Genomic DNA, 23,644 nt, shown 5'->3' on the forward strand with positions numbered 1-23,644 from the left:
GCATCTTATTGAGGCTAAAGTATGGCAGTCTCACACATTTAGGTCTTTATAGTAATATTTTTATTCAGTTTAGATATTCGAGGAACATGAGGGATAATGAAGAAAAAGACACAGTCCTCCTCTGACTTATCTTTAAGTTTTCTTATTTGAATTCAAAAAAGTCATTAAAATTATTAAACTAATTTATTTTATTTAACATTACACTAACATGGTTTATAGGCAACAAGTTTTATTGTGAATCTATAGATTCTATAGAAATAGCGTTTTATTTCGTTTAAACCCCGATATCAGAAATTTCTCTTATATTATACTATACTACTGCATATATAATATATATAGAAATTATTATAATTATCTATATATATATATATATATATATATATATATATATATATGTATATATAGGAAATATTATGGTTATCCAGACGACGTAATGTATCGTACAAATCTTCTTTTACTTACTGCCTCCTTCTTCATCCATTTGATTGTTGATTACGCAAAGCATTAAACCAAAAACTTTGTCATCCCGAGTCATTTTGTTATCTTCGTTCACTGGAATAATTAAAGCAATTATCAGCAATTATTAGCAAAATTATTAACAATATTATACAAAAATGATCCGCAAACTGTGTATTACATGATATAGTACAAAACATTATGTTCAAATTGGTATAAAAATATATCAGCTTTTAATTTATAAAAATGTAGAACTGTAGAAAAGGGAACTCAATCTTTTGACCTTTAAAAAGTTTTAACCATCTTTCATTGTTTATTGAAAAATTATTGACAAATAAAGTTGAATATATAAACGTGTATCCTAACTCTACAATTTAAACTTTACTTTTAGTAAGTAAATATTACATTATTTGCATATTTACTTAATTAAATAAATGACTGGGGTACGGGAAAAAGCTCCGTCTTTTCTGTATCCCTATTTCAAAATATTTAGAATCTAACTTAAACTTCCATTTTAGTTCCAAATTAGAAATAGCTTTGCAAAACGTTAGTTTAGTGTCTAATTGTAAGATATTTTATTCCGAAAACTCATTTGACATGAAAATTCCAGATAACTTTGGTCTCAGTATTTATGCAGTGACGTAATCACGTGATCAATTACCCTTTACATGTACAATCGCGTCGCTTGATGTAGTTATAACAAAATTGAGAGAGAAAGAATTGAAACAGAGAAACAATTTGTATATTGTTTTAAGTTTACTTACGTAAATTGAGGCATTTTGTTAAACCTTCTTTATTTGAAGGTTTTGGTAGATCATTGTCGTTTTCGACACTTTCAATTAGCTTATCTACAACCAACGTACCATCTTCTTTTATCTAAAATGAACGAAAGAAACACAGGACATTATGACTTGTTCTATATTTACTACGTTTACGCGAGCGTTACTTCTGTAGTAACTTACGATATATCACTCGTTTACGCGGAGTAAATTATCGCAAGTTACTACAAAATCCCGTTTACGCGAAGGAAAATCCCGTTTACGCGAAGGAATTATCGTAAGTTACTACAGAAGTAAAGCTCGCGTAAACGTAGTAATTGTCTGATATAAACTTATAGGGGAACTCGGGGGATAACGGATCCACGGGGCATAATGGGATATGGTTCGATATTTTTTTACAAAGATGCTGCCATGTAATGAAATGTTTCGAAATTATTACACTTAAGGTTATTGGGCTAGTACCATATGAGTCAATATAAGGCCTAAATTTTATTTTAAGAAAAACCATTTTTATGGATATATTCTAGACACTTGTATAATTACTGGTTTTATAATGTAACTTTTCATTCAATTATGTATCAATTTATCTACTGATAAATGTAAACAGTTCAAGATTTGACTTCAGTTGACATTCGTACAAGAGAAATGTCGCGACATTGCATCTCTTCGCTGTAGGCAGCTATCATGCCAGTGCCATGTGTTTGAGTGAGGTTATGTATTGTGTTTATGTTGAAAAATAATGGAAAGTAACAAACAATTTCGATAACGGAAGATTTGCTTGCAAAAAAATAGTGCTGTGGAAAGAAAACACTACACGCGGCGCGGCGTTGCCACATGTTCACGTCGCGTACAGCTGATCAAAAGGCCGACAAGAAACGTGACAATTCATCAACTTTTGATTGAATTTTTGGCCTTATTACACGTCAACGTCGTTTTGTCTTATACTTAACAAGTGCTAGAAGAATCAAATAATGTTATTTTCAGTTTTTGAACTTGTTTCTTTACAGACAGTGAGTGAAATTCTCGAAAAAGGTATGTTTTTGGTACAATCTTCCGTTAAATTTTAACCTATGTTAAAAATGCCAATTTTGAGATTTAATATCTCAAAAACTAGATGTCAGATCTTCTCAAAATTGCAAATTTAAGTGTATTTAGGTTTTCTTTATAATATATTTTTAATTCAGATTTTTTTCTTTGACATGCTCTGATGGCCCAATAACCTTAAATGTCTCGAACCGCGTGTTGTTATCAGTTTCCATATTATTTTTGATTAAAAAATGCTACAAATTGACTTGTTTAATGCGTTCGCTCTATGCTCTCCGCGACTGAGTTGCAGTTTTTTTTATATACATTTGCACAAAATAAATAATGATAAAATTCTACTTTTTATTATTGTAAATACATGTACATACGTTATTAAATAATTTTTTTTTGTCGATTTAGTAAAGTATCTGTAAATATCGATTATCTGTATAATAGTGATTTATCTCAAAGAATATTTTGGTACAAGACCAAGTTTATTTATTTATTTTTAATGTTTCAAACTTTTTTATTTTTAGCATTTCCATTATGTCCCGGATTCCTTTAGATCTAGATTTATACATTTAATAGACTGACTGTGAGCATTTCCATTGGAGAGCTAAAGCCAAGCTCGAAGAATAAAGAAAGCACCAAAGTTTATATTTCTTTTATATCAACATATTTCTATTCTTTGAGCTTGGCTTCAGATCTCCAATTGGAATGCTTAGTCTGTTATATATAGTTCAGTCAAATTAGATTAAAATATAGCGAATAGAAAAAATAACCGGTAAAAAGCTATAAATTGGTGGAGACCTTTATCTTGGCATACTATTGAACATACTAAAAGTCCGGACCTTTATCTGCAGGGCTCGATTCGCTATCTTGAAAAAAGTGCTCTAATTCAGTTTTTCCCTCATATCTCGATAATCGTTGATTCTATCGTAATAAAGGTTATTATAAAAAAAGTAGCATATTAAATTTTCTATAAAAAAGATCCAATACATTTTTTTTCATATCTTTAATAGTTTTTCTGTAATACACTGTTGAATATATGGATATTTGTATTTTGTCTCACGCTGTCATAAAAATCACACTTTCGGTGTAGAATTTGTAAGAAAAAATATAAATAGACAAAAAATATTAAATGTGTGCGTAATATTTTTCGTACATATAAAAATTTGGCAATTCTTACCATTTAAATTGTACACGACTAGTACTTGGGGTAGCTTACGAAAAAGTAGTACTAGCAATCAGTACTCAGTACTGAATGATCAGTACTCGTAGTATTGAAAGTATTAGTATGTTAATACTCATGAAAACTGCAGAATGGTCAGTACAGTGTCTGTCAGTGCTTACAGTACTGGCAGTACTACAAGCAATAATACTCATTAGTACTTCAAAGTATTGAAGTGGTCAGTACTTTATCAGATTAATATTCGGAGTATTATCATGATAGTACTGCCAGTACTGTAAGAACTAATAGGCACAGTACTGACTATTCTGCAATTATCATGAGTATTAACATACTAATACTGTCAATACTACGAGTACTGATCACTCAATACTGAGTACTGATTGCTAGTACTACTTTTTTGTAACGTATTTTGGAAATACTAAATTAATAAAATACTGAATTAACACACTAAACTATCAATATAACGTTATTTTGATATTATCTTTGTGGCGGTCACGCCACCAGTGATACACGCCCGCGCGGCAACACTAGTAAAATGGGCAGTTCGCATCGACGCCGCTAGGCGTCGCCTCGCCCAAGCATTCTCTCGAGTTTAAAATTCTGCACCGACTTGTATAAAAGGAGACCCCCTACGGGACCAAATCAGATATTTTCGGGCGCTAGTCGCCTAAGGCAAGAGTTCCTAAACTCTAACCCTACAATCTTGACTTTTTGTTCTACTTGGATAGTACTGCGCAAGTAATGCGCCTGTGCCATACGTTAGTATCCCACAAGTATTCGATGAGTACTAAAAGAGTACTGGGAGAGTACTGGAGAAAGTACTGGAAGGAGTACTGGGGGGAGTACCAGGGGAGTACTGGAGAGAAGTACTGGAGGGAGTACTAGAGGAAGTACTGAAGGGAGTACTGAATGAGTATTGGATGAGTACTGGATGAGTACTGGGAAGGAGTACTGGGAAAGAGTACTGACGAAGTCAGTATAGTCAAATTTAGTAGTACTTTGAGTACTTATGTCTTCAGTACTTTCACCAATATTTTTTCCTGTATTAAAACCAGTACTACTTTTTTATAAGAGGCGTTTTCTACAAGATTTTTTGGAGCTGTTTTCTGAGGTTGTGAATCTGCAGGGCTATGATCATCATCTCGATCTTCAACATCGATTACGAAGAAATCGTTCTCGTCAAGCTTCCAATGCTTGACAGCTGAAGCTTCCAATAATTGTACTTAATTATACGATGGGCTGAAGTCCAAGCTAGATAGTAACGTCACTAGATTTTTAGAGCCAAATTTCCGGTATAAAAAAGCATCAACGCTGATTAAAAGTGGTGACAAGAAAGATCTTGGCCTGGTCGCCAACATAATAGCGTGCGCTATTGAAATGCATTTTTGTTCGAGCTCCTGCGATGGGAATTTTTTTTCTTTATAACGTTTTCCAGAAAAATATTGAGGGATTTCGGTATGTAGTCTTTTACATCTGTCAAAAAATCATCGCTTGAAGGATATGCGGACGTGTCGTTGATTTGTGAGCGAATATCTTCCCGAATTATGGCTGTAGCTGTAGTGACTACTCGAAAGCGTTCTTTCCGTTCATCGACTTTCTTCCGTTCTTAAGAAAACTAAATGAAAAGTACGGTGACAAGATTATTTAAATGAAAAATACGGTGACGAGATTGTTATAGCGACAAATAAGAAGCATTACTACTATATGTTTCCAAAACAAAGGATATACAATTTTGTCGAGTTATTGGTATGGACGAAAGAAAGCCGATAAACAGGAAGAATGCCTTCGAGTAGTCACTGCAGCTACAGCTATAATTCGGGAAGATATTCGCTCACAAATCAACGACACGTCCGCATATCCTTCAAGCGATGATTTTTTGACAGATGTAAAAGACTACATACCGAAATCCCTCAATATTTTTCTGGAAAACGTTATAAAGAAAGAAAATTTTCATCGCAGCAGCTCGAACAAAAATGCATTTAAATAGCGCACGCTATTATGTTGGCGACCAGGCCAAGATCTTTCTTGTCACCACTTTTAATCAGCGTTGATGCTTTTTTATACCGGAAATTTGGCTCTAAAAATCTAGTGACGTTACTATCTAGCTTGGACTTCAGCGCATCGTATAATTAAGTACAATTAATGGAAACTTCAGCTGTCAAGCATTGGAAGCTTGACGAGAACAATTTCTTCGTAATTGATGTGGAAGATCGAGATGATGATCATAACCCTGCAGATTCACAACCTCAGGAAACGGCTCAGAAGAATCTTGTAGATAACGCTACCCCCCAGTACTAGTCGTGTACAACAATTTTAAATGGTAAGAGTTGCCAAATTTTTATATGTACAAGAAATATTACGCATACATTTGATATTTTTTGTCTATTTATATTTTTTCTTACAAATTCTACACCGAGAGTGTAATTTTTATGACAGCGTGAGACAAAGTACAAATATCCATATATTCAACAGTATATATATTACAGAAAAACTATTAAAGATATGAAAAAAATGTATTGGACCTTTTTTATAGAGAATTTAATATGCTCCTTTTTTTATAATAACCTTTATTACGATAGGATCAACGATTACCGAGATATGAAAGAAAAACTGAATTAGAGCACTTTTTTTAAGATGGCGGATCAAGCCCTGCAGATAAAGGTCCGGACTTTTAGTATGTTCAATAGTATACCAAGATAAAGGTCTCCACCAATTTATAGCTTTTTACCTGTTATTTTTTTCTATTTTTGCTAATTTAATTGGATTAATAAGTCTATGCATTAAGTTAATCAAAATTGAGTAGAATAATGGCAATTTAATCTTTTGAACATAAATAAACTAGATATGCATTACTTATTTACATCTTTAAAAAATTAATTATTATCATTGTTCTACTCAATTTTGAGTAAGCTTATAGTTAGACAATATATTTTGTTATATGTTATAATTTATAATATTATATATATCATATGTTATTGAGAATATGTTTATTATTATGTATTGTTTTTATTTCTTTATTATATGTATATTATTTTGTGCACATATTTTGTTTTGTTTTGACGTACACATTGACGAATAAATTCATATTTGTGAATGTGTATGTTTTCTATGATTAATTGTATCTGTAAATATGTTCTAAGTTTTTGAAACATTAAACTGAAATTCTATAACATAAGAAAAATATAAAGTTTAAATATGAAAATTTCAGTTAATTTTCTACAACAAACTTGTGTTATAGAAATAAGAAATATCTTTTATTTTATGCACTTTAATAAAAATATAATGGGGAAATAATGATTTAATATGCATCAGCTTTGCTGTACTTGTTATCAGAATTTCGTATGTTCAATAATTATATATTGGAGGGATGAGTATAATAATTATCGCAAATTATTACCATTCCCTTCTTCTGTAATATACAACCCAGGAAATTACTGTATTTCATTAGAGATTGTTTGGCATCGTCACTGATAGCATCATCCTGTGCTTCATCCCACTTCTCAATCAAGGTACTTATTTCCTCTAAAAAATTAGAAAAAAAAATTTTTAATTATAATTTTGAAAATTTATATACAAAAAATATTTTAATATTGAAATATATATAGAATTTGGAGTTTCTCCGTAGCTCTCGGCAGGGGAACAGGTGGATAAATGGTAGGAGAGTGAAAGAAGATGAAGGGAGAGATTGAGAAGTGAGGAAGGTGTTGATTGAAGAGGGTAGATAGGGGAGTGTGAAAGGAAGACGGGAGAATGGAGGTGAAGCGGAAGGTGGTCTGGAGGAGACAGGAAATGTTGGTAAGGAGTCACGTAGAAAGTGAGGTTAGAGAGAAGGGCGGGATTGAAGGAACGGAGGTAGCAGCCCAGGTTACACGACGAGGGAGCTGAGCGAGTTGGTAGCAGGGAGTATCGATCGGGCGATCGATTGACCTGTCGAGACAGAGGGTTTGGCGATGGTGGCGCGGCAGGTGCGGAACAGAGCAGGGAGTCGTCTCGACAGATCGATGGATCGAACGATTGAAGGGGCCGGACAGATAGATAGGTGATGGAAGGAGAAGGAGAGAAGGCGACGTAGAAGTGGAACAAGGAAGGGGAGGAAGTGACGAGCGTGCGTGAGCTGGACTTTGGGTGGCAAAAAGAAGGAAGGGGAGTGGGAAGGGTGAAGATGGACGAGGATAAAGCGGTGGAAACGAGGGTATGGATACGGACGAGGACGAGGGCCATAGGAAGAAAAAAGAGTAAGAGGGAGGTAGGATGGAAAGGAGAAAGAAGGGGAGGAATTAAGAAGGAGGAACGTTATTATAAGGGTTGAGAAGGAGAAATGAGGAGATAAGGAGTCAAATTGGGAGAAGACGAGAACAGGTCGGTGGAGGCGTGGGACAGAGAGAGAAGGGAGAGGGAGGGGAGATTAGAAAGAAGGATGGAGGAAAGCAGAAACGCGGAGCGAGCGGAGGAGGACGAACTAACGAGAGGGATGGAGGAGAAACTCCTGATGACTTTAGACAAGGAGAAGGAGGACAAGAGGAAGGGGCTGTAGGACGAAGGGGGCGAGGCGAGACAGGAAGGATCGAGGCAGAGCGACGAAGACTCCGAGGAAGCAGAGAAGACAAGATGGGGTGAGGGGAGAAACGGAGAGGGAGGGTAAAAGAAAAATGTAAGGTCGCAAATGGCCAGGATGAAGGGGTTGTTTTTCTGTTTGTAGAGGTTTGGGTACGTTTTTCAGAAAAAGAAACGCCTTGTAAACCCTACGGGGATAGACAATAAACCAATACAATATATATAGAATTTTATTGTATTATATTATTTAAGAATTTTTCTCTAAATTTATTCTCTTTCTAAAAATTTAGAAATTATATAATAATAGATTCTAGATTTTTAAAGTTATTTTTCCTTATAAATTTTAAATTCTAAACTATACTTAAATTTAAAATTATGAATTTTTAATATAGATATATAGAATTAAAAGTTCTATAATAACAAGAAAAAAATAACAATAATCAAACAATAATAAGAATTGGATTTATTTGTAAATTGATTTATATATTTTTGGATGATTTACCCGAGTCTGCCTCAACTTCTTGTAAACATGCCTGTATTGTCTCTCCATCAGTTTCGAATCTCTTTGCTACCTCTTCTAGACGTTTATCATCTGCAATTACCTAAAATACAGTTATATTAATTGCATTATTATCAATAATAATAATTACAAGTAAAATACATTGCGTGGAAAAAATAATATAAATTATTTATATCGTGTTATAAACAAATTTGTGACATAAATATTATAATGCTGACATAAATATTAGAAATATTATGACATAAAATATTATAATAAAATATTAGAGAAGTATAACATATGTTCCTTTTCGTACTTTATTTTTTTAACAGCAAAATTATTTTGTCAACTTGAAGTCAATTTTTTTTACACTGATAAAAATATATGTATCATTTTACTGTGAAAATCGGTGGTCATTTTTAACCTTCAATTTATGCAGTTAAAATACAGAGTAATTTTTGTAATTTTATCTCGAAACGTTAAACTTACTTCAAATGAAATTAAGTTTTTGTTTAATATTTTATCGGTTTACTGTCTGGTGGTAAAAGTACTTGATTTATTTTAATATTCACACTTGATCACATTATTTTTAATATAAAAAATTTTTGATATAATCGCTGTTTAAGGAATTATATGATTATGGTGTTTAATTGTGGATTTTGTGTTTTTACAAGTAAAGTCACAAATTTCACATTTCATAGATACTGCAGATGTCAGATATTTGGCCACTTAATTTTCTATTACTGCAATGATTTTGAACATACCGCAATACCACGCTATACTGAGACTAAAATCTCATACTGCCTTTATGCCATATTAGTATTGTGTTGTAATTTCACTTCTTTTGTTAATATTAACGAAACCGTCATGAGTTGAATTGATTTCTCAATGTAGTAAGTAGCACGATAATGTATTGCAACCTACGTAAATGATTACTGCAGGGAATGTAAAAGGTTTCACTGCAAATTCAAGTGTGTTATTTTTTAGCCAAAGCTCTTCTCACACATTTCTTGTTGTTTTAAATCACGTCATTTAACACGATTGAACGTATTAATTTTTAATTTAATATGATTAAACGTGTTTTAAATGATGTAATTTAACACATAAAGAAACACATAAAAACTGCTTCCGTCTAATATATTCTTTTTAGACGTTTATGAGTTACACTTGGATTTGCGGTGTTTATAATGGTTATTTTATGATACATAAGTGTAGAGCAATAGTAAAGGATGGAATACAGCAAAATACAAGTGCATAGCTCTTGTATTTTTTGTTTAGCTTGATATCTTCTATTGGTATCCCACCTGTTTGGGATATACGGAATTTTTAGCGTGCGGGATTTATGCCATGCATATATATTACGTTTACGCGAGCGTTACTTTTGTAGTAACTTACGATTATTCCTTCGCGTAAACAGGATTTTGTAGTAACTTACGATAATTTACTTTGCGTAAACGAGTGAATTATTGTAAGTTACTAGATTACAGAAGTAACGCTCCGCGTAAACTTAGTAAATAGTACAGACACTCCGTAAAAAATAAAAATCTCTTATGTGTTCTTTTTCCTTCTTTTTTTTTGGATCGTGTACCAATAATCTGTAATGCATCTATCACATTCGTCTATTTTTTTTTTTAAATTTTTAGGTTTTATGATTTGTTTATCTCATTCTTACCTTAATAAACTTTTTTTACACACATTTTATAACTTAATATGAAATTTTATTGTCTTATTTATAAACATTATTTGTAATTTTTTATAAGGCATATATTTCACCCATGAATGTAATATATTTCACCCCTATAGGATATATGGCAAAAATGCAAGGGTTTCTAAATTTTTTTTGTTAAATACAAAGAACTACTATAAAAGACTACTATTAAAAAATTAGAAATTTTTTTTTTATAGTAGTAGACAATATAAAGTTTTTATTAGTATGACTCATTTGCCTTAAACATAGTAGATAGTACTCGATAAATTAAGTTTTCGTTAGGTGTGGCGTATATACCGGAGTTACCCTATAGAAATAAAATTTTAGCACATCTAATGTTATGGATAAATTTAACAATACCGGGAGCTAATTTACAAATAATCTGTAAAAATACTAGATTCTGCAGTTAATTTTTCATAAAATTCCTGTATATTTAACTAAAATAAGAGAAAAAATGCATAAGTAAAAATCTATAAAAACAAGTAGAAACTTGCATATTGCTTCCTCATAATTCTTAAGTGTGCAAGTAAAAACTTACACATTGCTTCCTTAGAGTTTTTTAGTGTGCAAGTAGAAAGAGGAAGCTTTGTGAGCGAAGGTTTCTACTTGCACACTTAAACTATAAGGAAGCAATATGCAGGTTTCTACTTGCACACTTAAAAATAATTTGCATATTTAAAAATTGTGACAAAGTAATGTGCAAGTTTCTACTTGCACACTTAAAAATTCTAAGGAAGCAGTGTGCAAATTTTTACTTGCACACTTAAGAACTATGAAGAAGCAATGTGCAAGTTTCTACTTGCACACTTAAGAACTATGAGGAAGCAATGTGCAAGTTTCTACTTCCACACTTTTTTATTATCCTAAAACATCATTTTTTGAAGTCTCATTTATTGAGACTTGAGATGTTCTTACTCTTTAACAGAAATGGAAATAAAAATTTATAGAAAAGAGCGAGATAATCAATCAGAGTCAAGGAATGTGAGCGTATGAATGCAGTATTTATAAATCAATTCTCGACCATGGGAAAGTTGGGGTGCAAACTCATTTTGCACATTATTTTTTAAACCAATTTTTAGTGTGAGGTTTGTTTATAACAGTACAAAGTTATTTATTTTGCGCTGAGAATTAAGATTCTCTTTAAGCGCTAAATGTGTGAGAGACAGAAAGAGATAAATAGACAGAAAAAGAATAAGGTATTTATGAAATAAAAAATATAAAATTAATGTAATATAATAAATAATGTAATGGAATTAATAATTGAGAGAGAGAAAGAGAGAGAAAGAGAGAGAGAGAGAGAGAGAGAGAGAGAGAGAGAGAGAGAGAGAGAGAGAGAGAGAGAGAGAGAGAGAGAGAGAGAGATGATGATGATAATGATGATGATGATGATGATGATGATGATGATGATGATGATGATGATGATGATGATGATGATGATGATGATGATGATGATGATGAATGTCGTTTATTAGCTGCAATAGCTACATCAAAAACATTACAAAAAAATATATATGTACATAATACAAAAACAATTAACTACATACTATCACTAACATATCTAATTTCATTCCTACTACATATTTGTTTCTCTCTCTTTCGCTATAATATACCTTGTCAACTTCTTTCTAAAACTTTGAATTCTTTCATCACTCTTTATCTCTGTGGGTAACGCATTATACATTTTCAACCCTTCATACATTAACATTTTTTGCTCCTCACTAGTCTTACATCTACCTATATATATATATATATATATATATATATATATATATATATATATATATATATATATATATATATATATATCACCCACTTGTCTAGTACCAACTCCTCCTTCGTGTTACACTACTTCTATTTTTCTCCGCAAATATTTCGGACACAAACCTTTCATAATTTTATACACAATTACAGAGAGAGAGAGAGAGAGAGAGAGAGAGAGAGAGAGAGAAAGATTTTAATCTCCATATCCAATTGGACCCCGTATGTGACGTTATTAATCACTCTTGTTTCGTATTTATGATATATTTCTGATATATTATTTTAGAAATAGTATTTGTATTATATACAAATATCGAGATTAAAATAACACAATTTTATGTTTACTATTTTATTATATGTGAATCCTAGAGCTCCTAAGCATATATGATTGTAAAAAAAGGATAAAGAATTTTACTTTTATACCCCAAGGGGCCTTAAAGGGCGTTTTTAAAGGGACGTACCCAACCCTATCCGAGCCCTTTTGTGGACCAATGGTTTAACGTCTCTTCTGAAAGACGGAGCCCAGTTTTTCATCTAGGGATACTTAAATACCTTCCATTCTATCTCCGCTAGATGGGGGGCAGCGTATTTGCTGAGAAAAAATTTCAGTGGCCTAGCGGGATTAAGAACCCGGTTCTCCGGATTACGAATCTGGCGCTCTACCCACTAGACCAGCCGTCACCCTATATATGATTGTATATAATGTAATGTTACGCCGACCCGAACGTAACATTTATTTAACAGTACGAGGTTAATAGAATATACATTCGTAAAGATTTGGTAAGTTTGGCCGTTTTTAAACAGAAATTGGTAACCCTTTTATTATTAGAAATTTTTATTAATTCTATATTATATTCTTCAGTTTTTTCTACCTCTATTTCATATATAATTCATTAAAATTTGGTTGATTAGTTCTGAAGTTATAGAAATTTCGATAAACTTGGTTATTCTTTTTAACAAAAATTGGTAACCCCTTTATTATTAACAATTTTTATTAATTCTATTATATTCTTCAGTTTTTTCTACCCCTATTTCATATGTAATTTGTTAAGATTTGGTTGATCAGTTCTGGAGTTATAGAAATTTCTGTAAATTTGGTACAGACATACATACACACATACCGACATTAATGCAATATTTCGACGTTTTAAAACACTGAACATATTGACATTAAAAACTCAAAAAACAATCTTTTCTTTAGTTTCTTTTACCCCTATTTTATATATTATTCTTTCAAATTTAGTTGATTAGAGCCAACTTTATACGCGATCAAAGGTTCGTATACAAATTTACGAAAACAAAGCTTTCTCTATATGAGGAAGCAATTCAGTAAATTTATACCAAATAAATAAATAAATTTTCTCTGTAAATTTTTACATCAATTTTTATGAGTGTGCAGTTAAAATCATAGAACAAAACTATCTATCTTTATGTTTCTCAATCACCTTTTTTTTACTTTTTTTTGTGTGATTGGCTATATTTTGATCAATTAAAAATAAAATTAAAGATATTTTTTCCTAAACCAGCTGTTTCTGAATTTTAATTATACATTTGATAAAAAGATTAATAAAATGTAAGCATACATATATAAATAATAAAATATATCTAATAATTAAAAAACCTTCACTTGACACTTGCATATAACCTATTCTGATTCACGCAAAAATGTTTAACCTTTTTTTTCAGACACTTATAAACGTATCCAGAAATTAATATATATATAATTAATATATATTAATATATATATATATATATATATATATATATATATATATATATATATATATTAATTGCTCAAAATGTGAGAGAAACAATCTATTTTTTTGTTAATAAAAAGATTTATTATTTTGATTAATTTGAAGTACACTTTTCCACTTAAATATGAAGGCACACACACACACACACCATTAGTAACTTTGTTACTAAGTTTTAGGAGATAACATTTAGATTACAAAACTAATTTATTTTTTAACTATAATTTAAGTTTATTATAATAAAATGCTAATTTGAGGCTTGGTTATAAAAATATGCGGTGTTTAAAATTAAAAAAATATTATAAATAATGATCTCTCGCCATATATTTGCTAAGAAAAATGCAATTTTCTTGCATATTTTAAACACCGCGCAGTAATCAATTCGCATTTGTGTGTTTTATTTAGCTTTTTTACCTAAATAAATAAATAAAAGAGAACAACAATATGTATATAATACGTGTGTGTGAAAAGAAATTGTACTTACGATAGCAATGAGTGCTAAAACAAAAAGTCCGACTTTCTTCATTTTTCTGCGTTTTAGTAACAGAAACGAACAACTTGCATAAACTGATCCGACAACTGGGCGACATTGTATTTCCATGGACATATTTATATTGTCCGCAGCGTTGTATATGATCTTACATCATCAACACGCGGGAACAGAGGGAATTCTGCATTTGTTGTGTGTATATGTAACGTGTGTATGCGCGTAGATTTGCGGAAGCGTTATTGGTATAATTGGCCGGCATATCAGATTTGCATAAGTTTTGATGGCGTTGTGATACTACGTGATTACAATATCGCAATTGTTTCATGCATGCATGTGTGTTCAAATTAAGTGTATTTCATTTGTGCGGTATTCGTTACATTCAGAAAAAACAGCAATTATACACAAAACTGATTCAATTCAATTAAAATGCTTAACAAGTAATATAGTATAAATGTATAAATAATACAAGTACGGCAATTTTAATCAGTACATGTATACTGAGAGAAAAAAATGTTTTAATGAAGTAAATACATTTACTAAAAATTATTTGTTTTTATTAAAATATATATTCATTTTATTTAAATAAAAATATCTAATTCTAAATAAAAATACCTGTAAATATTTCTAGATAAAAAAAAATACACGTATTATATTAAGTAAATAAGCTATTAGGAGCCACCCCAAATAAATATATTTTTTAAATCAAAATATATAAATTTTTTTAATGTAAGTAAAAATATATGTAGAGAATTTTAGCCTTATATATATTATTAATATACTGTTATTTAGTAATATATTAATTGGAGAGATAAGGCTCTGTTGGATGTCCACACGTAAAAGGGACCGGGCTAATTAAGAGCCGATCGCTATTGACGGTGCAAAAATTATATTTATTCTTCTTTGGAATTAAACGTATGTTTCGGTCCCTATTCGGATCATCTTCAGCAATGTGCTATGTGAGATGTAGATTGTAACAATTAAATTTAACATGACGGTGACCACTCACGGATGACAAGGTATTCTATGTGGTCTCCTCTAGGTGCCAGCCATAAGGAGGAACACTTCACCAAGCAACCGTCTTTCATGAGCGTTCGATACTGACTCAATAAATATAATTTTTGCATCGTCAACAGCAATCGGCTCTTAATTAGCCTGGTTTTTTCCACGAATATATTAATGTTTTATATAAAAAATAAAAATAAAATTACACTTATAATTGCAATTTTATACAATTTGAGATTTAAAAAAACATTTTATATGTAATACGATATGCTTATATTAATAATTACATTTACAAAATTACACTGAAATATTAATACACAATTGATATAATTAAGATATATATAATACATATATAATATTATATATTAATAAGATATAATAATAATTAATAATTTTATTGAATAATAGATAACGAATAAAAAAAAAACAGGATTATAGTGAAATAATAAGTGATAAAAATGGTAGCGGCAAATTACGATGATTACAAATGATAAAAAATAATGACATTAATTACGGTCACTGCTCAAGGTCGCCAACATGCTGTTTTGTTACAGCGTGCAACAGATATACGGACTCAAACTTTAATTTGATCTTGCCTATTGTTGGTTATAAAAACAAAATTCTTTTGGCCTTGTTATTGCTTTCGGAATTATTGGGTAATAAAATATGTAGCATGGAATTACAGATGATATATATACGCCTGTATTCGTAAAAAACAATTGATCTTATCTTTTTTCAGAATAGGATTACATTTTAATGTGTATTATTACACTTTACGCGATTTTAATCTGAATAATATTACGTCGTACTAATGGATAAAATAATTCAAAATAATATTATTACTATTGACTTTTATTTCAGAAATATTTTAGAAATATTGGTTTATATTATTTTATCTTTATTTTTATTTATTTTATTTTCAATTATATTATTTATTTTTAATAGAATTTTTAGAAAAAACAAAAATAGCAATTTGTTTATTTTTTAGATCTTTTCTAAAATATTTTTTTATTTTAAAATATTTTATTTTTGAATTTTAATATTGTAGAATTTAAATAGAAAATTAAAAAATTAAAAAATTAAAAAATGTTCGATGGACGATAATCGCCTTTAAACCTAGCTATTTGCCACGGTATCTAAAATGTCACCTTCTCCAATAACACCTTGTACCAACCCTTGTTTCGTCCGGCTACAATTTTATGCGATGCTGCATATACGAACTAACTTCTACCATTACCGACTGCCATTATAACCGGCGACGTGAGTCGCTTACGCGAACTCCATCTTCGCTTTTACACATACATAAGCGCGTATATATGTACATGGTTGCCGCATATTGCGTTTGCAGTGGTGGCCGTTAAAACGTTGCGCTTTATCACCGTCGCGACACTAAATAATTCATGTTACTTTGTTTATTCATATAAGCTTGCGCACAGGTGTACCAGATGCAGCATAATTCATAAAATATTTGAGCTTTTGGGATGTAATAAAGAAAGAGAAATAAAAATAAAAATAAAGAATAAGAAAATAGAATAGAAAAATAACTGAGTTCTTCTCTAAACATCTATTAAATGCTTATATTATAATAATGTAAATAATAATACAATATGTAGAAAAAATATGAATGTAAACAAAAAATATATAAAGAAATTTATATGTAAGGTAACGTAAAAATATACGAAAAAGGAAAGATAGAGCATAGAGACTTTAATATATACAAAGCAAATTATTTTGAAAAAAATACAAGATTTGTAAGACATTCTAGAATGGCTAAACGATTGAAGACGAAATATTAATTCGCAGCGTAAGTCATTAATTGCACACATTTATTCAGAGTTTAATAGGTTTGCTCTTTCCATCACGATTTTCTAACTGCCTTCTTTTCGACTTGCACTTAAAAGAAAAATAAAACAAGGCTATAGAAAAGCGTATTTTTTTAATTTCATATAACTTTACAAATATTAATTATATTATTTTTATAATTCTTTATATCTAATATTTTGTAATGACTTTTTTTATAAGAGTTTTTATAAATAACAATTAAAATTAAAAAATTATATTTTTTTATACACTGTTGAAAAATTATTGTAGTTTTGTTAAAATTTTTGTGTAAAATAATCAACACATACATGTGTAGATTTAACATATGCCTGCTATGTTAATTAAACTTAACAAATTTAAAATGTAAAATTATTAAAATAATTAAAAAATATGTTAATAAGTAACACAATTTGAACGTATTTATTAAATGTGTTAAAATTTACAGAAAAAAATTGTTGATTTTATTCTACAATAATAGAAGTGGGAATAAAAATTTATAGAAGAAGAGTGTTGATTTTATTATCCTACAATCTTAACTTTGACATAAAGGTTATGTTAATTGTATACACATAATTAATCTCTCAAATTACGATCAGAATTACATTTTCTTTCTGTTAAAATATTTTAACATAGTATCGGTGTTACTACATTTAACACATCCATATTATGTTTAATTAACGCAAAACTTTGAGTGGACCGTTTGGGACATGTGATTTATGTTATACTAGCTGGTTACCCGGGCTTCGCCCCGGAGAACATGTGTAATAAGACGCGCAAATAGTCTCTCTCTCTCTCTCTCTCTCTCTCTCTCTCTCTCTCTCTCTCTCTCTCTCTCTCTCTCTCTCTCTCTCTCTCTCTCTCTCTCTCTCTCTCTCTCTCTCAGCATGGATATAAAAGTAGACTGGATTATAAGAACTGTCAAAGAAATAAAAGATGAAACGCTGCGTAAAAATGAAATTAAAATAATGATTAAGGGGGTAGTTCATGAAGAATTAAGTAATGTTAAACAAGAGCTGGAAAACTTGAAGAAAATAATACAGGGAATAGAGTATGGATCGAAGGCAGGAACGCAAAGAAGCTACAGCGGTTAAAGAAAAGAAGAAAGAAAGTCTTATAATTGTTAAGCCGAAAGTGCAACAGGAGAGTGAAGACACGAAAAAAGTGATTAAGGAAGAGGTAGATATAAAGAATATGGCAATGGGAATAACGAAATTAAAAAAAGGAAGCAAAGGAGTAGTAATCATGGGATGTGAAACTGGAGAGGAGGTAAAAAAGCTGAAAGAGACAGTTCAGGCTAAACTGGGAGAGAATTATAAAGTAACGGAGTCATCTAAGTCAAAACCAAAGGTGAAAGTTATTAATATAAATATAGAAGAGATGAACTTAGATAATAATAAACTTATAAGTACGATAAAGAAGCAAAATAAAATAGATACAGTAAATATGCGAATTGTGAAAAGAATGGTCAAAGTAAAGAATGATCAAAGAAGAGGAAATGAAGAAGGATCAATAATAGTGGAAGTAGATGAAGAAACACATGAGATGATATTGCAGAAAGCAAAACTAAATGTAGGATGGAAAAAGTGTCCTGCATTTGATCACATCAGTGTCAAAAGATGTTTCAAGTGCTGGGGATATTTTCATATCGCGAAAAATTGTAAGAGAGATGAAACATGCTACAAATGCGCGGGGAATCATAACTCGCGTGTTTGTGCAGCGACGGAGAAAAAGTGTGTGAACTGTATGTTCAAAAATCGAACATACAATTTGAAGATAAATGACGACCATGAAGCTATTAGCCGGGAATGTCCGACCTCTTTATAAGGGCGTTACAGGAAGAGAAGAGGAGAGCAGGCTGGGAAGAGGAATAGCAACGACAGAAGAAAGAAGAAATTTTACTGTATACAAATGCGCAGAGCTTGACAGCGCATAAGGATGAGATTCAACATCGGATTATGAAGAAAATATATCCTGCGTTCTTAGCATTTTCGGAGACCAGATTGACCGAGGATATTGAAGACAGTGAAGTGAACGTTTCTGGTTATAGTATAACTAGATGTAATGCTGAGAATAGAAATACAGGAGGCGTTGTTCTATATGTAAGGAATGATATTGTTTACGAGACAGTGTTAGTAAGAAAATTAGAATCGAATTGTTGGTGTGTCGCGGTAGAAGTAAAAGATAAATTATATAAAGGAGTGATAGTGGTAATATATCACTCACCAAGCGCATCGCACGGGGATTTTATAAGATTTTTCGAGGATATAGTAGAGGAGTTAATAATAAAGGGAGAATGCATGGTAATAGGAGATTTTAATATAGATCTTAGGACGGATTCGTTTTATGCGAAGAAACTGCAAACGACAATGTTAAGTCTGGGTATGAAGCAGTATGTTAACGAACCGACGAGAATCACGAAAGACAGTCAAACAATTATAAATCTAATCTTTGCTAATAATAATAAAACAGTGCAAGTAATTCATGAACCTAAAATTACGGACCATGCGTGGCTGGAAGTTGAGTTGAGTGTGAATAAAATTAAAAGTAAATATAGAGAATTTAGCGCTAGGAATTACAAAGAGTTTGATAAAGAAGAATTTGTTATGTTAGTAAAAAATAAATTACAGGAAAGTCAGGGTTGGCAGTGTGTATGTATGGGTGTGAGTGAGAGAGCAGAAAAATTTGTCAATAGTATAGTAGACGCGTTAGATATAATGGCACCGAAGAGAAAATCTAGAATTCCGAAAGTGTGGGAAGGGAAAAAATGGTTTTCAGATGAAATAAGAGAAGCTGCGGATAGGAGGGATGAGGCATTTAGGCAAGCAATGTATGCCAATACAGAACAAAGCTGGTTGCAATTTAAAGTTAATAGAAATGCAGTAGTAAAATTAATTAGGATGAAAAAGAAAGAATATTATGAAAATATGATAGATTTTAATAAGGAAAATCCTACGATTATGTGGAAAACTTTAAAAGAAATTATTAGAGGCGAGCCAGTATATGCAAAAGAAATAGAAGATATAGATTTTGAAATATTAGATAACATAGATTATAGTACAACAAGATGCAATATAGCGGATAAATTTAACTTATATTATATACAGAGTATTAATAGTATAATAAAATCTATAATCGAGGATAAGTCTACAGGCGCAGGTAAAAGAATTATTTATGCTATAGAAAATATGGAAACTATGGAAAATTTTGAGAATATCACGATAGAACAGCTAGAAAAAATTGTTAAGGGACTGCCACAAAAGAAAGGTACGGAAGAGGGAATAACTAGCGATATATTAAAGCAACGTTTTGCGTAATAAAAGAGGAATTTGTTGATATAATAAATAACTCTCTGAGAGATGGTTGCTGTCCAAAAAATTGGAAAACGTCTACAATAATACCGATTCCAAAAGTAGATAAAGCCAAGAAGGCGAGTGAATTTAGGCCTATTAATGTGTTACCTATATTTGAGAAAGTGTTAGAATTAGTAGTAAAAGAGCAAATTGAAATATATTTAGAAAATAATAGTATTATAACTGAACATCAATCGGGCTTTAGAAAACACTATTCATGTGAAACAGCGATACAAACTGTTATAGACGAATGGAAACTGATAGTTAGTGAAGGGAGAATGGTGGGGGTAATTTTCATGGATCTGAAGCGAGCGTTTGAAACAGTAGATAGGGAAAGATTACTAGGAAAATTATATCAATATGGAATCAGAGGTAAGGTTCTTGAATGGTTTAATTCATATCTAACGAATAGAACACAGAAGGTGAGATTTAATAATAAATGGTCAAAATTAATGGCAACGGAATATGGAGTTCCACAGGGATCTGTATTGGGACCTTTGTTATTTATACTTTACATAAATGATATAATCAAAGTCTGTCCAGAAGAGTGTAAGATAAAAATGTTTGCCGATGATACTTTAATATATGTAGAGGGAGAAAGTAGCGCAGAACTAGAAAGGAAAATGAATTCGATGTTTGTTATAGTAAAAAAAAGTGGATGAATATAAATAAGTTAAAAATGAATGCAGGGAAAACGAAATATATGATAATTAGAAGTGTAAGAAAAGAGCTAAGAGGTAATATTATGTTGACATGCTTAGATGGAACTGAGATAGAGCGTGTCGAAATGATGAAATACCTAGGTATAATGATTGACGATAGGCTTAGATTTAGATATCACTGTGATTATATGCTAAAGAAAATAGGAAAAAAAACGAGTTTTCTTAATAGAATAGGTAATTACATATCGGCTTATACCAGATGCACGATATATAAGACAATCATAGCTCCTCATTTTGAGTATTGTGCAACGTTATTAATTGACATGAGTGAAACGGAGCTAACCAGGCTGCAAAAAGCGCAAAATCGAGCTATGAGAGTCATACTGCAATGCAATAGATATACCAAAGTGGAGCATATGCTGCAAGCGCTGCAGTTTATGTCCATAAGATGGAGGCTATATTATAATGTGTGTACATTTATCTTTAAAGCGGTGAACAACATGCTACCGGAACAATTAAAAGACCGTCTAGAATTAGTGGGAAAGAACACTGATAGGCAAACCAGACAAACCGGCGATATAGCAATAGTGTTTCGTAGGACGAGAAATGCGCAAAAAAGTATGTTCTATGAAGGAGTAAAAATGTATAACGCACTGCCAGCCGAAATTAAAAGATGCGAAGAACTAAAAATGTTCAAACGTGTGCTAAAAGAGTACGTTCTGTTGTATGTATAAATATGTAGTATGTAAAAATAGCTGAGAAAGCTAATAAAGGTCATTCATTCATTCTCTCTCTCTCTCTCTCTCTCTCTCTCTCTCTCTCTCTCTCTCTCTCTCTCTCTCTCTCTACCTTAATTATTACGTTCTCCCCTTTTTCTTTATTCTTCTCTTCATCTTCATACCACCATTTCTTCTTATATACGTTATCCCCTCTCTCCTCATTCTCGTCCTTCTTCCTTTTACCTGAGCTTTGCTCCATTCTATGCATCTTTTTTTTCAGTTCTTCTATTTCTTTCTTAAGCTCCTTCGTCATTCTTGCTGCTCGCTCCTCCGCTATCGTCTCTATCACCTCCCTGTCGATTGTTAATGTTCCTCTACATTCCACTTTTCCGTCCATCTTTCTTTCCGTTCTTTTTTCGGTATCTGTAAATAAGACTAATTATTTCCTCTATTTAACATACGTGCTTTCCTATCTTTGTCTCCTCCTCCTGTCCCCCCTCCATCTCTTTCTTTTTCCTTAACTGCTAAACTCTACCTTTAAAGCCTCCGCAAATAATTCTTTCGTCCAACACCGCTTTCTTTTTATTTTCATTCGTTCCGCTGCTCGCTTTTACTACCGCCACGTGCACTCACTTTCCCTATAGCCACTACTTACTTTCTTTTCTGTTCACATCGCTCTATCGATTCCATACTTCGATACTTCGATTCTTCGATCACTTCGTTTGCCCGCGGCTACTCGATGCGACGCGCGCGTTGTCCCGCGCATCCGCCTTACTTCCTTCTCGCCTTTTGTGCCATCTCCTTGCCTGTGCCATCTCCTCCAGTCAGCCCTAACCTCTTTCTTCAGGATCTTTTTCTCCGACTGTTTTCTTTTGACCTGCTTTGCCTTTTTTCTCACCTTTATTTTCTCCACTTCCTTTTTGCCTTCCTCACGCCCTCCGCTACTCCTCCTTCATCATCCTCCTCCCTAATTACACTCTTCTAGACATTCTTAACTTTCCTTACTATGATCCACCTGTTCCCCCGCCGAGGGCTACGGGGGAACTCTCCGCGTGGAAATTTTGTAATATCTGCAATAATATTTGCTCTCCAAATCTCGAAGTACGTGATTATAAATGCATGCTGATTATAAAGAGTAATGCATGCTGAATACGAATCCAGTGTAGATGTCTAATATTTCATGGGCGATCAAACCTGAAACTGATTTATCCCGGGGGGTAGACGTTTTAACCCCAGCATTTTTGAGATTTCAATTTTTCCACCGTTGTCGTTTTTGCTTTATACCGGTTAAACAAAGCAACATAGAAAAAATTTCCTATATAAATTTTGTAGCTAAAGGTTCACTTTTTACAGTGGTGTACATTTACCTACAATTATTTATTTTGTTGTTAAAAATTGGCACCAAAAAAAACAGACGGTTTAGCCCCGGTCTCCCCTATGTTTCAAAAAAAAAAATGTAAAATTTATAAATTGCGTCAATTGCAAAGAGAATATATATATATATATATATATATATATATATATATATTCTATATATATATATATATAGAATATGTATATATATATATATATATATATATATATATATTCTATATATATTGTCACGACTTTTTGCACTCCCGGACCGCTCCGGGACGTGAGCCGGATCAAAAGGACTTAGGAGAGCTGGATGGTTGGCCTCTCCAGTGATTTCCTCGCACCTCCGATACTCCACGAAATGTTCCGAATGTTGGGCGCCAGACACGTACCTTCGCGTCCACGAAATAGCGAAAACCTAAACGAGACGCAAGACGAAGTGTGGAGGTGCGTGGAATCGGCTAGCTTGACTTAATCACGGGCGGGGTTAATGAAAGGCGGCGCGATTCTCGGCGGGGTGA

At 31.9% G+C, this 23,644-nt stretch overlaps 1 protein-coding gene and 1 pseudogene across 1 annotated transcript; one reads left to right on the forward strand and one right to left on the reverse strand.

Annotated features, from left to right (window-relative positions):
- Positions 1–164: 164 nt before the first annotated feature.
- On the reverse strand, positions 165–14,362 carry Obp7 (odorant binding protein 7). Its single transcript, XM_077399506.1, has 5 exons — positions 14,208–14,362; positions 8,507–8,606; positions 6,848–6,972; positions 1,221–1,332; positions 165–552 (listed from the first exon to the last, which is right to left on the reverse strand). Exons 1-5 carry the CDS (start codon positions 14,328–14,330, stop codon positions 455–457), a joined length of 558 nt encoding a protein of 185 aa, XP_077255632.1. The 5' UTR covers positions 14,331–14,362; the 3' UTR covers positions 165–454.
- Positions 14,363–17,621: 3,259 nt separating this feature from the next.
- On the forward strand, positions 17,622–18,907 carry LOC143893796 (uncharacterized; annotated as a pseudogene).
- The last annotated feature ends 4,737 nt before the right edge of the window (positions 18,908–23,644 follow it).

Source organism: Temnothorax americanus, unplaced genomic scaffold (genome assembly GCF_048541705.1).
Source record: "Temnothorax americanus isolate GAGA-0224 unplaced genomic scaffold, ASM4854170v1 Scaffold129, whole genome shotgun sequence".
NCBI lineage: Eukaryota > Metazoa > Arthropoda > Insecta > Hymenoptera > Formicidae > Temnothorax > Temnothorax americanus.

Excerpts from the sequence above, each read along its gene's own strand:
- Obp7 (XM_077399506.1), bottom strand. The coding sequence starts at position 14,330 with ATGTCCATGGAAATACAATGTCGCCCAGTTGTCGGATCAGTTTATGCA. Across the intron at positions 6,973-8,506 it reads AGAAGTTGAGGCAGACTCGG|AGGAAATAAGTACCTTGATT; the intron begins GTAAATCATCCA and ends CTAATTTTTTAG. Across the intron at positions 553-1,220 it reads AACAAAATGCCTCAATTTAC|TGAACGAAGATAACAAAATG; the intron begins GTAAGTAAACTT and ends TAATTATTCCAG.